General features: G+C 45.3%; 1 protein-coding gene across 8 annotated transcripts in view; it reads left to right on the top strand.

The window, feature by feature from the left end:
• PATJ (PATJ crumbs cell polarity complex component) overlaps positions 1–12,566 on the top strand; it is a 1,530,963-nt gene that overhangs the window by 252,744 nt on the left and 1,265,653 nt on the right. For all 8 annotated transcript variants that reach the window (XM_078669616.1, XM_078669595.1, XM_078669605.1 and 5 more), the window contains exon 11: positions 4,691–4,832. In XM_078669616.1, coding sequence (XP_078525742.1) covers positions 4,691–4,832 — 142 coding nt within the window. The remainder of the gene's footprint in view (positions 1–4,690; positions 4,833–12,566) is intronic.

Raw genomic sequence — 12,566 nt, 5'->3', positions numbered from 1 at the left:
TGCTCCCATTTGTTAGATGGAGGGGAAATGATGAATAAACAGGGGCAGCGTCGGCACAACTTTGTACCGCTTTGTTCGCAATAAGTTGGCAGGGTATGCTCCGACGTGAGTCCCTTGCTCACTTTGCCACTGATTTCAAGCAAGCCTGGCTGAAGACCGCTGAAATGCCAGAAACCGGTCCTAGGAAGCTTGTTTCCGGTCAAGGGAAGGCATGACTTGGCAGTTCGGGCTGGACTGTTCCCATGAGGCACAGGGTCAGACTGATTTGCATATGGCCATGTCTGAACTGGGGTGGCAGAGTGGGCTAAAGAACGGTGATGGATTAAATCCAGATCTTTTGACTGGGTGTGAGTGTTTGATTGGTTCAGATGCTCCGTCCATCACCACCCCCTTTTGTACTGCTAGATCTGTCAGTGACCATCTCACCTGCACTCCTGGTACAGTGTCTTCATCAGGCAGGTGTTAGGGGAATGCTCTTCATCGCCTCCATTCCCTTCTCATCAACCTGGTGCAAGTGGTCACTTGTGGTGACTTTAAAGCTAAGTCTTATATTCTCCTGTTCAGGGTCCCTCAGAGGTCTTCACTAAGCTCCATTCTTTTCAATTCCCCCACTCGTCAAATTCATACGTTCCTGGTGCTTTCAAGTGCTTTCTTATGCTGCCGACATGCAGATTATAGTATTTTTTCATGGACAACCTGCCCCTAGTGGCCAACAGATTAAATCTCTGCATGACCGGTATAAATATCTGGATGAAGGAACGTTTTCTCAAATTGAATAAGGAAAAAACTGAGGTACTGGTGTTGGGGAAGCAAGAATCAATTGGTGGCCAGAGGAATGTGGCCCATTATCTACTCCAGTTAAATCGGCTACAAATCTGGGTGTGGTTTTTGATACCCTTTTGAATTTTGAGTTGCCGGTCAATCATACCACTAGCACCTATTTCTATCTCATTAAGACTCTTAGGAAGATGTTCCCTTTTATTAATGTTAAACTCCGCCATGTAGTGGTCATTCAAGTGTTCCGTCTAGACTTTGCTGCAATGCCCTTTATTTAAATATCAGGGCCTCCTCATTGAATAAGCTGCAGGTGATTCAAAATGTGGATGTGCGCATTATTCTTGATATCCCTATTCGTGCGTCTGTCAGATAGGGTATCAAGGCGCTGCATTTGCTCCATGTTAGGAAGCTCTTCTTCTATAAGGCTATCTGCTTAGTTTTCTGAGCCCTCCATCATAAAGGGTCTAAACATCTTTCAGCCCTGTTTAACTGGTTTATCCCTGGCAGGTCACTCAGATCCTCCTCTGGTAGAAAGTCAGTATTCCTAGATTTCGAAAAGCTAGATGGGGCAGCCGGTCCTTCTCCAGTACTGCTGCTGCCAGGTTTGGAATTCCCTGAGCACCCATATTACCAATCTCTTTACACTCTATTATCAATCAATTTACTCTGTTTAAAACTTTCTTGAAAACCTGGCTTTTTTCAGCGTAATTCTTTAAAGGCCTGCTGTGGTTGAGCCCTGTTTCCGATATAGCACTTCAGTATCTCCTGGTTTAACACGCTTTATATATTTCTTTTTCATTTCTTTTATTTTCCATTTCATTTCTTCTAAGTAGGTTTAACACTCCTTCTCCTATGCCAGTTTCACAATAACTACACCTTCAGCAGAACTACTTGATGGCCTATTACCACAACCTAATGGGAGCACGAATTTAACAATCTAACATGAAGTGCAGACAGTGTGGCATCCTTTCCCTCTGCAGTACATCTCTAATGAGGAGGACAGGATGGTAAGAATCTCATCCCTAGGATCACGCTTTAGTTTATTAATTGCAGCATTGTTTCTTCTTTAAGTATCATGCTCCAGTGTTCACCAAAATGTACTTACTTATGCTAGACATTATGGAAAGGGTAGAATCACTAACTCCCAAACACCACAGACTCAACAATCTTTGTTCTTGTGATCTTACACCTGAATGGCTATCCCCAAAGTCTACAGTACACATTGAAAAGATGATGTGATAGCCCTGGTTCAGACCATCAGCATACAAACTCAGATGTCAATGCACAATTAAAAGCCATGTTGCTCTGCTGCAGTTCCCCAATGTGCCCTTTCAGGAGCAACTGGATCTTCACACAATCTTTTTAGGTCAGGATCTTTATTCATCAGCACCTCAATTTCACCTCATCAAGAGATGCATCTATCTAAGGTTATAGAGCACAGCTACCGTGTCCTTCGTCCAACTGGGTGTGGTCTTCGGAAGAATAAAAACTCCTCATCAGTTTCCTGGAACTGAGAGCTGTTAGGCTTATTTTAAAAGCCACCAGAATGGATAATATGATGACCCTCCATTATATGATGAAACATGACTTAATAAAAATCCCCAGTGCTGTCGCAAGGTGCTCATAACCTCTAGCGCTGAGCAATTCATCACAACATCATACTGTCAATGGAGCATGCTCTGGGCCTAAAGAATGAGGTGTCGAATGCCCTTGTGAAACGCAGCTCTGGCTGCCTCTGTGTGTAATGGGCATGAGAAATCTTTCAGCAGTCTTTAACATCTGGCACAAATGACCCTCGAATCCACTATCCTCTCCTAACACAAACTGCCAGTGGTTTGCCAGCAGATATTGCACCCTCTTTCTATTCCATGATCAGGAGTCTTTGCCTTCTCTTTTGCTCCAGTAATTGTCATCCCTCCAAGTTAAAAAAAAATCAAGACACAACCATGCAAGCTGATTTTAGATATTGTGGATCTGTCAGTGGACACTCGTATTCAGTTCAGAACAGATCTGCATCTTCTTATAAATGGTTAAGTTCTTCATCATAAGCTTCTCCTGACTGCCTAGCCGCTACCGTCTCTAACTCCCCAACACCACAGACTCAACGGCTTTGTTCCTGGGATCTTACATCTGAATGGCTATCCTCAAAGTCTACCGTACACATTGAAGAGAAGATGTGATTGCCCTGGTTCAAACCATCAACAAACACAAATGTCAGTGCACAGTTAAAAGCTATTCAGGAAATTATGTCTTGTTGCTCTGCTGCAGTTCCACAATGTGCCCTTTCAGGAGCAACTAGATCTTCACAAACTCTTCGTAGGTCAGGATCTTTATTCATCGGCACCTCAATTTCACCTCACCACAGATGCATCTCTCTAAGGTTGTAGAGCCCAGCTACAGTGTCGTTCGTCCAGCAGGGTGTGGTATTTGAAAGAATAAAACTCCTCATTAGTTTCCTGGAACTGAGAGCTGTAAGGCTTATTTTAAAAGCCATTAGAATGGATAAACGATGACCCTCCATTATATGATGAAACTTGACTTAATAAAAATCCAAAGTGCTGTCACAAGGTGCTCATATACTCTAGCGCTGAGCAATTCATCAAAACATCATACTGTCAATGGAGCATGCTCTGGGCCTGAAGAATGAGGTGGCGAATGCCCTTGTGAAACACAGCTATGGCTTCCTCTGTGTGTAATGGGCATGAGAAATCTTTAAGCAGTCTTCAACATGTGGCACAAATGACCCTCGAATCCACTATCCTCTCTAACACAAACTGCAAATGGTTTGCCAGCAGATATTGTGCCCTCTTTCTATTCCATGACCAGGAATCTTTGCCTTCTCTTTTGCTCCAGTAATTGTCATCCCTCCTAGTTAAGAAAAATCAAGACACAACCATGCAAGTTGATTTTAGATATCGGGGATCTGAGAGTGGACACTCGTATTCAGTTCAGAACAGATCCGCATCTTCTTATAACTGGTTAAGTTCTTCATCGTAGCTTCGCCTGACTGCCTAGCCGCTACCGTTGTGACAGACATAGAATTAGGCTTTCTCAATGTTCCACTTGATTGCCAGGACATTTTAAAAGCAGGAAGAATAAACTCTATGGCAAGAACATATTCTTTTAAAACGAAATCTTTCTGCATTTGTGTTGCTTACTACAACATATTTCCTTTGTGCATGTATCCACAATATATTCTGCTCTACCTGCTACACATGCCAGAATCTGAACTAAAATATGTGTCCGTTTGTGTCCATTTAACTTCAATTTTGAAATATCAAAGGACGCCATCTTTATTTTCAACCAGATTAGGTGAGCTCATGAAAAATGGTAATTCTTCTGGACTGTGTATCTACCAGGGAAATTGAAGAAATGCGGCCTCTATCTATTCAAAAGCCACAGATTAGGAAAGAATGCTAAACAAATCAAACATTCACCCCCAGTCACATATATGGGTTTAATCCATAGTTTTGTTGCACACCATTCCATTCAATTTAGGACCCAGCCATATCCAAATCAGCCTAGACCTTCCCCCTTCCCCCCCCCCCCCCCCCACCCCCTTGGGAACAGTCCAGCCTGAACTGCCTAGCCAAGTCCTCCCTGGACCAGAAACAAGCATCCTGGGATCGGTTTTAGGGCATCAACACATATCAGCCAGGCTGGCTTGAATCCGGTGGCATAGCGTGCATGGAACCCACGTCTGGGCATACCCCCTCCCATTAGGGCTAAAAATACAAAATTCTGTAAAATTTGCCTATTTCGTTTAGGTAATCAACCAATCTTGATTTCATCTGTGTTATTTGTCCCATTTAAAAAGTCATTCCATGGCTCCGGATGTATTCGCTATCTTTTGTCTTTGATTGTACTGACAATTGTTTTTTATGTTAGTTAATATTTTGTAAACTTTTGTTAGGTTGATGGTGTTGACATTCAGGATTTAACAAATCAAGAAGTGGTTAGTGCCTTGCGTAGAACAGGAGAGACAGTACACCTTACTCTGGCTCGCAAGAAACGGACCTTTGGATCGTTCTCAATCGAAAGATCTTTAGATCCAGGTAACTATTTCCTATTGATGTTACATTAACAAGAAAGCATTGCATTTTCCAATGTTTAGATTATTTCTTTTTTATTAGCCTCAAGAAGGTATAAGCATCCCCTGTCTCCTCAGTAGAACAAATTGTACATTACGAAATGCAGATCTGCATAAGTTGTTTATACCATGCAGTTTTGTCAAGCAAAGGCATTTAACCAGAAACATGATACTGTGTGTAAAATCAGTGCGCTGATGTACAGTCACAATGGATGGTTTTCCTCCATATTAGTAGAGTTGTTTTCCTCTGTCAAGTCAGTTTCCATCTAAATGTTTTTTCCTTTTGCTGATATCTTTGGTGCTGTTTGACGAATCTGCATGAAACAATATAAAATATTGTTTATCTGATTCAGATTTGGTATGTTAGATTTGTGCAGTTCTGACATACGGTGCAAATAATTTGTGGATAAAAAAAGGGCTTTTTCTATTTCAACTCCTATGAGAATCTTTGTTCTACAGCAGAAAACTGCTGAACTGAATATGCCTACCTTGACAGGAAACAAAGACTTTAGTCAGAGGAGTGCCTTGTGTGGGTTTGATGTAAATTAGGGTTTTTGGACTGTCCATTGACCCACATTTAAAAACTAAAAGTCTTCCCATTGTACTAGCATACTTTTTCCTCCCTTTGTCCGTTTTGGTTCCCCAGACCCAAAGGCTTGCTGGCTGCAACAGAAAGTGTTCTGTTGCTGATGCCATAGCAGTACACGCGCTCAGTCCCATTGTCCTGTAAAACGAAACGAAAAAGAGAAGAGCCACAAGGGACTAGAGGGAGCATTCTCTATACCCCGGCTCAAGTACTGGCTTCCAAAGGGACTACCCATATGTTTTAAAAAAAGTTAAATGAATCACACTTTGTCTCACAGGGTTCATGGACTCTGAGTGAGCCTATGAGGTTTGCAGAACAGTCTTTTGCTTCTGATGAGCCTAAGTAATACTTTTGGACTCTTTTTGCTCCCTCACTTGGGTTTGTGGACCTGGACTGACTTCATGAACCCTGCAGGGATGTGGGCAGCTTAAGAAGGACCCAACAATGCTTACATTCATGAAACCAGATGTAATGTCCATGAACACACCTTTAGGGTTTGTAAAATGAAACATCAGGGTTTGTAAAAACCACAACAAAAAAATATATACTTTTTGGCAAGTAAACTAATTTAAAAAAAAGTAATGTGCCGTGGCCACAACAACTTTTGGGTTTGCAAACCCAAAATAAATAAATATGTAAAAAAATAATAATAAAATGGGGTAACTCCCTCTATTTATGGCAGGGTTAGGTGCCCTACCTGATGGAAGATTAGGCCCTGTGTCCAACCTCTGCCGCTCATGGCCATAGACTGTGGACAGCAGGGGCTGGTATCCCACCCAGCTTTCAAAACTGATTCAAAATGATGAGGAGATTAAGAACCCATTTGGATTAAGGCAAGGACCTTGTAAATTAAACCATCATTTATAGGATAAAGCAGATAGTGGTGCAGGAGATATGTGTGAAGAGCTGTAATGGCTCTGATATATAGGACAGTTTATGAAATATAAGACGAGAAATGAGAGCATAAATTAACAGTTCTCAGTGATAAAATTGGTCAATTTGTTTCCGGCATTATGTCATCATCAGCTTGTCTGTTTGCTTTAAAGCACACGTGAACTGCTCATAACAAATATATTTTAACATGTTAATAGGTTACACAAATAATCATTAAATCTCTCTTTGATGAATCAGTGATATTTGGTTAAGCTATTTGTATTGTAGGAGGGCTTGTGCAATTCAGGGATCTTTGTATTACTTTAGATTGTGACTATATAAAATGGCCATAATGGTTGGAAATGTTGTTGGATATGCATTCATCTTTCTGACATAACTTAATAGCACCTTTTGCCATGTTTCGAAAGTGCTTCAATTAATGTGTTCTCACTAATAAACAATATGAGAACACATCAGCGCGATCAGTGCTTAATTTGTGAGAAAATAAGTACCAGCGCTATCGAAGGTCGAGGTGCCGAATACCAAGGATGCGTAGTCTTGATTCCACCTCACCCACCAAATCCACCTCCAGGCACTCCCTGCCCCTTTCATCTCACTATTTCATACTCTTTTACATCCCTGCTTTCTCCCTTTGTCCTCGTTATTCCATCTTTCTCTTTCTTTCCCTCTTTGTGTGTCTCTCTCTCTCTCTTGCTCTGGCCCAAAGTCTGTTAAAGGAAAAAAAGTGCTGGTCCCCTAAAATGAGTGCCCATGGCCCCAGCCGGCAACCACTGTGCTGTGTGTGGTATTTAACACATTTTGGTCTTCCTTTCCCTATCCTACTCTCACCTACCTGTTTGTTTTCTTTTTATTGTGTTGTGATTATGTTTTCCTATTTCGAAAGGATGGCAGAATTTTGGCGGACATAAGAGCATAATACAAAGCAGTAAATGTAATATTTGTGCTACCCCGCACTACAGTGATCATGGTTCACAGGGGTAATGGAATGGCACGTGTTGTTTTTTTTTTTTTAAACAATTTTTATTATTTTCCAGTGTAACAAACATACACGTTGACAGTCAATACGACAATAGTACTGTGAAGATGTAAGTATACAGTCATGCACAACCGAGGTTTAACATTACCACATCATGTGTGACATATCTCTACTCAATTGTCTTAGGTTTTCAACCTTTAATACCTGCCCTAATCCCCTTCTTCTTCTTCATCGGAACTGGTGACATCATCTTCCGACAATGGATCACATATATCCCCCTATATACATTCCAAGGCGTCCACACTTTGTTCCATTTACGAGGGCAAGCCCTAGTTACGTACACCGCTCGTTCTGTTATCAATGGCATATCCATGTTCCTGCACCACTGTGCTAAGGTGGGTAGTTCCAGCGCACCCCATTTCTGTGCTATATCTCTCTTTGCCACCATGATGCCCAATGTGCCCAACGTCTGACCATATCTGGATAAGTCATTCGGCTCCCACATATTCAAAATACATTTACGTGGCTCTGGTAGCAGGGAGACCTTAAGTGTTTGTGAAATAGTGCGCATCACCTGTCGCCAGTATTCAGCTATCAATGGGCATTCCCAGAGGGTATGGATTAGCGTCCCTTCCTCTCCACAACCACGAAGACAATAGGGATGCGGGGCCCTCTGCAGCTAGTGTAGTGTGGTTCTAGTGTAGTATATTCTATGTAGGATTTTGAGCTGTACCAGTCTGAACTTGGCAGAAATTCACACCTCTCTTGGGGATGCTAGTGCCTCATTCCATTCCGTGTCATCCTTTTCACCCAACTCTTCCACCCATCTCTCTCGTAACTTCAGTGTAGGGTCCGATAGGTTATTGGTCAGCTTTCGGTAGGTAAGTGAGGTAGCACCGTGTTGCATGTAAACAGTGAGCAGCCTGTCTTCTAATGTGGAGGATTCTGGAATGTCGGTTTCTGCCGGTATTGCCTGTAGCAATGCGTGCCTGATCTGCACGTACCTATAAGTTTCGTTCGGCCCTAAGTTGTATTGTCGCTGGAGCAGGGCGAACGGCACCACTGTTCCCTAGTCCCATAAGTCCCCTAATGTGGATATTCCGATGCTGTCTCATTGAGCAACCCCCTTGCTGCGCCTCAGTTGTCCTAGTGCCTTGGTGTCCCAGAGCGGGGTGAGCTTAGTGATTGTTCCCTTCCAACCCAATTTCGCTTGCGCAGTGTGCCATAGCGTGGCCGTGTGCTTCGTGGGCCCTATCAATTTTGTAGCCTGGCCTCTGTTATAGAGCACCGATAGCATGCTGTCCGTGCCTAATTGCGCCCTATCGGCCCTATAGGCCGGGTCATCCTGAGGCGCATGAATCCACTGGTCAATAGTTTTGAGCTGCGCTGCCCAGTAGTACATTTGCAGGTTGGGTAGTGCAATTCCTCCCCCGTACCAACTTCTGTTCAGTTTAACATGTGCAATGCGTGCCGGACGGTTATTCCACAGTAGATTGGATACCAATGCTGTTACCTGTTGAAAGTATCGTGGCGAGACCGGGTATGGGGTGTTCTCTAGTTCGTACAGAAACCTCGGGAGAGCCATCATTTTGTAGAGTGCTGCTCGTCCGAGGAGTGTTAGGGGCAGAGACGCCCAATGCTTCACGTCGCTGCGCAGATGTTTCAGGGGTGGTTTCAGGTTTTGTCAAAGAATTCCGTCGGACTGTCGGTGATATGTATGCCAAGGTATTTAAAGGAGCCCGTGGTGCGCAGAAGCGGGCAGTCCGCTGCCAGTGAGGGTTCCGGTCCCTTCAGGACGTATAGTACAGATTTCGACCAATTTAAAGTGTAGCCCGACGTTTTCCCGTGGGCATCACAGAGTGCGAGGAGTGCCGGTATGCTCCTGTCTGGCTCCGTCAAATACACCAACATATCATCTGCGTAGAGCGATATACGATCTTCCCATCCCTCCTGCCAGCTAATCCCTTTCAGTAATGGAGTTGACCTAATCAGCGTCGCCAGCGGTTCCAGAACCAGAGCAAACAGCAAGGGTGATAGGGGACAGCCCTGACGGGTTCCCCTTGTCAGTTGGATCGTGTGAGAGATATGGCCGTTAGCTGTGATCCGAGCTATTGGATTGGCGTATAGGAGGCATATCCAAGCTATATATTTAGGGCCAAATCCCATAAGCGATAGGACTGCGAAGAGGTGTCCCCACTCTACCATGTTGAACGCCATCTTAGCATCTAGTGAAAGGATCACCGCTGGCTCCAATAATAACGGGGCCCGAGCTAGGATCCCATGTAAAAGCCTGAGATTTAGAGCAGTGTTTCTATTTGGCATGAAGACCGATTGGTCTGGGTGTATCAATAGCGGGAGATGGGTCATTAATCTATTAGCTAGAAGTTTCGCTAGAATTTTCGCTTCCGCATTAAGAAGAGAAATCAGGCGATAAGATGAGCAATCCATGTATTTTTTTAATGCACCAGGAAATATCAGCGTCACCTTGGGTGGAATGGAAAAGGGTACCGGTCTTGGCAGTCAGAACTCGTGTGATATGGCTGCCGTAAAATAACTAATTCAAAAAGCCTACTTGTGGGTGGCATGGCTGGCATCGTACCATTCAAGCTCTAGAGGCTACCGCTGACTCATGGTCGCTACCCGAGCTCCTAAACACTCATGTAAAGGTGATTAGACAGACCCGATACAGAGGAGCGAGGGAAGCCAAGGAAAACACACCGGACAGCACCCAGTTGGTGGTTGTGGAGCCAAAGGCCTGACTCTCCGTGGTGCGTCATTCAAGATGGCGGGCAGCAGACTCAGAGACAATTGAGGATTCCGGCTGCCCTGGGGTGAGATGCATTAGGAGGTCATGCAGTAGGGTCTTGGCCCCTGAGAGGTGCAGCCTTGCGAGGCAGGAAAGAAATTGGTGGGCCGTTGGAGAGGCTAGCTGCTCTTGTGCCCCCTGTGCTGGGCCCTAGGCTCTGGCAGGTCCCCTATCTCCCTCCTCTACCAGGAAAATGGGGGAAAGGGATTGGGCTGTGGGGGCTGCCTGGCAGGGGTGTGCGGCCTGGGCGAAGGTGGCCCTAGTGCGACTTTCAGGCTGGCGTTGTTGCCTAATGTCTCCCAGAGTCCTATGTGGGCCACCTCGCATTCCCCCTTGGAATGAGCACCAGGCAGCACTGAAACACTGGATTGGATTCTGATGTGCTGCGAGAGTACATTTGATAAGGCCAGCTGAAGTACGGCTCTGTGACTATTTCTCTTGATGGCACACCGGCCCCCTCTTCTCTCGCCTAGCGGTGACTACTCTTGAGGAAGCTGTATGGCCTGTCCGCTTTGGCCCCGTGGTGCCTAAAGGGCCGAGACCTAGAGAAGGGAACAGCTCAGAGTGAAGTGCCAGCACCAAGCCCTCTAGCTTGCTCAAACCTAGTAAAGGTGCGGTGCAGATCACTATGTTCGATACAAGTGTGCGGCTGGAATGTGATTGCCACTCACTGATACGTTTGTGCCTCAGGTTGATCTGAGGTACCTATGTAACTCTAATGCCTTGCATCTGTCAGCTAAAAATTCAGTTGGAAATGGTGACTGGATGATCTAGTGTACATGCAGCTGACCCCCTTCTTGCGATGCACGGACAGTTCTCTTGCCCCCCCACCTGACTTGAGTGAGTGTGCCGGTCATATCAGGCGGAAGAGCGATCGAACATTCTTGGACGCACGAAGAGCGTATGAGATACATTAGATGGCTGTGAGGTTCCCTGTCTGTTACATTACAAAGATTGAGATGTGATGCTGCAGAAAGCTTGAGAGGCCTAGCAATTTCACCTTGCGAATGCTGAAGTGGCAATATTCCCTGACTATACATCTTTTCCTGCCGTTAAGAAGGAATTGAGAGGGGTGCTTTTGTTCCCTGTCCTCCACAAAATTATGGTTGATAGTCTAACATTGTTTTTTAATGACCCGCTGGTGGCTTGGGACTGGTAGAGGCCTACGAAAATTAACAGACCGGGAACTGAACCCGGGTCATCAAGACCAAAGTGGCAGCACCAGGGGACAGATGGAGACGGAGAGGGAAAGGGAGAGAGTGGCAGAAATTGATGCAGTGTCCCCACTTTGGAACTTGCTGATGCAATCCCCTGAGAGCCCCCGCTCCATCTCCTCCTCCTCCAAGAGTGTGGACTCTTAGGATGCTTCCAGAGGACCTTGCCACTGGGCCATTGTTGACCTAGGACAGCAGATTACCTTTAAACTTCAATCATCCTTTGAGACTTCAGGGGTTCCTACTGGTGCTCCTGGCTGCAGAGTTGGGATGGGGCTTGGGCCCACAATGCTTTGTCCCTTCTGAGTAGATTGATTGGGTTCCATAGTTAATTGAGTTGATGTTTCCCTCAAGCTCCGGCGGTCGACCCCCACCGGAGAGGGATCCAGTATTCTCCTGTGAGGGAGTCGGCGCAGGATGGCCTTCATGATGGATGCTTGTGAAGCCACCACCTCATGGGAAAACTCATGTACAGCATCATGGTATTGTGCGTTTGGTTCACACTGTTTAGTTTGACTATTTTTTTCTGGTCATGGAGCTGTTGCTACTCTGACCAGCGGAGGGGGAGTTGGGGTCTGTTATGTTGTCATTACCGAATAATGTTCTGCAGCAGTGTTCGGAGGTGGACGGGGCTATGGGGGAGCAGTGGTGGGTGGGATATGCACACTGTACATTACCTGCAATGGAAACCCTAATGTGGTATTCTCTCTTGACTTGGGATGTCTGACGCTTGGGCTCTATTGGTAAACGGTATAAAGTCTTGGCATACCGCAAGGGCATTGATATAGCTCTCCTTCAGGAGAGACACTTGGCTAGGACAGAGATACCTAAACTGCAGAAAAGTTGAAGGAGCTTCATATTCACAACTGGATACTCTGCATTTTCCAGGGCGGCCCTGATTTGGGTCCGGCTGGGGACCTGGAGGGAAGACTTAGTGGAATCTGTCTGCTCATTGGCAGCATCTAAGCTCTGAATGTAGTGCAATTGACATTTCAGGCTGCCCTCACCAGAATCCTAGGCGGCAGAGGGTTGACTATAATTGTGTGGCGGACACAACCCTGGACAGATCTGTTCCGCCCTCCCCCCCAGCCCAAACTGGCTGATACTCCCGTAAATGGCAAGTGCAGGGCTTTTGGGACTGGCTGAACCACTAGACGCTCAGAGACATACCGCAGGATCGGACCCCAGATCGGTAAAATAGGTGAACCTCTTTAAAAGAGAAC

Source organism: Lissotriton helveticus, chromosome 1_2 (genome assembly GCF_964261635.1).
Source record: "Lissotriton helveticus chromosome 1_2, aLisHel1.1, whole genome shotgun sequence".
NCBI classification, from domain to species: Eukaryota; Metazoa; Chordata; class Amphibia; order Caudata; family Salamandridae; genus Lissotriton; species Lissotriton helveticus.
This window is presented reverse-complemented; position numbering and strand designations above follow the sequence as displayed.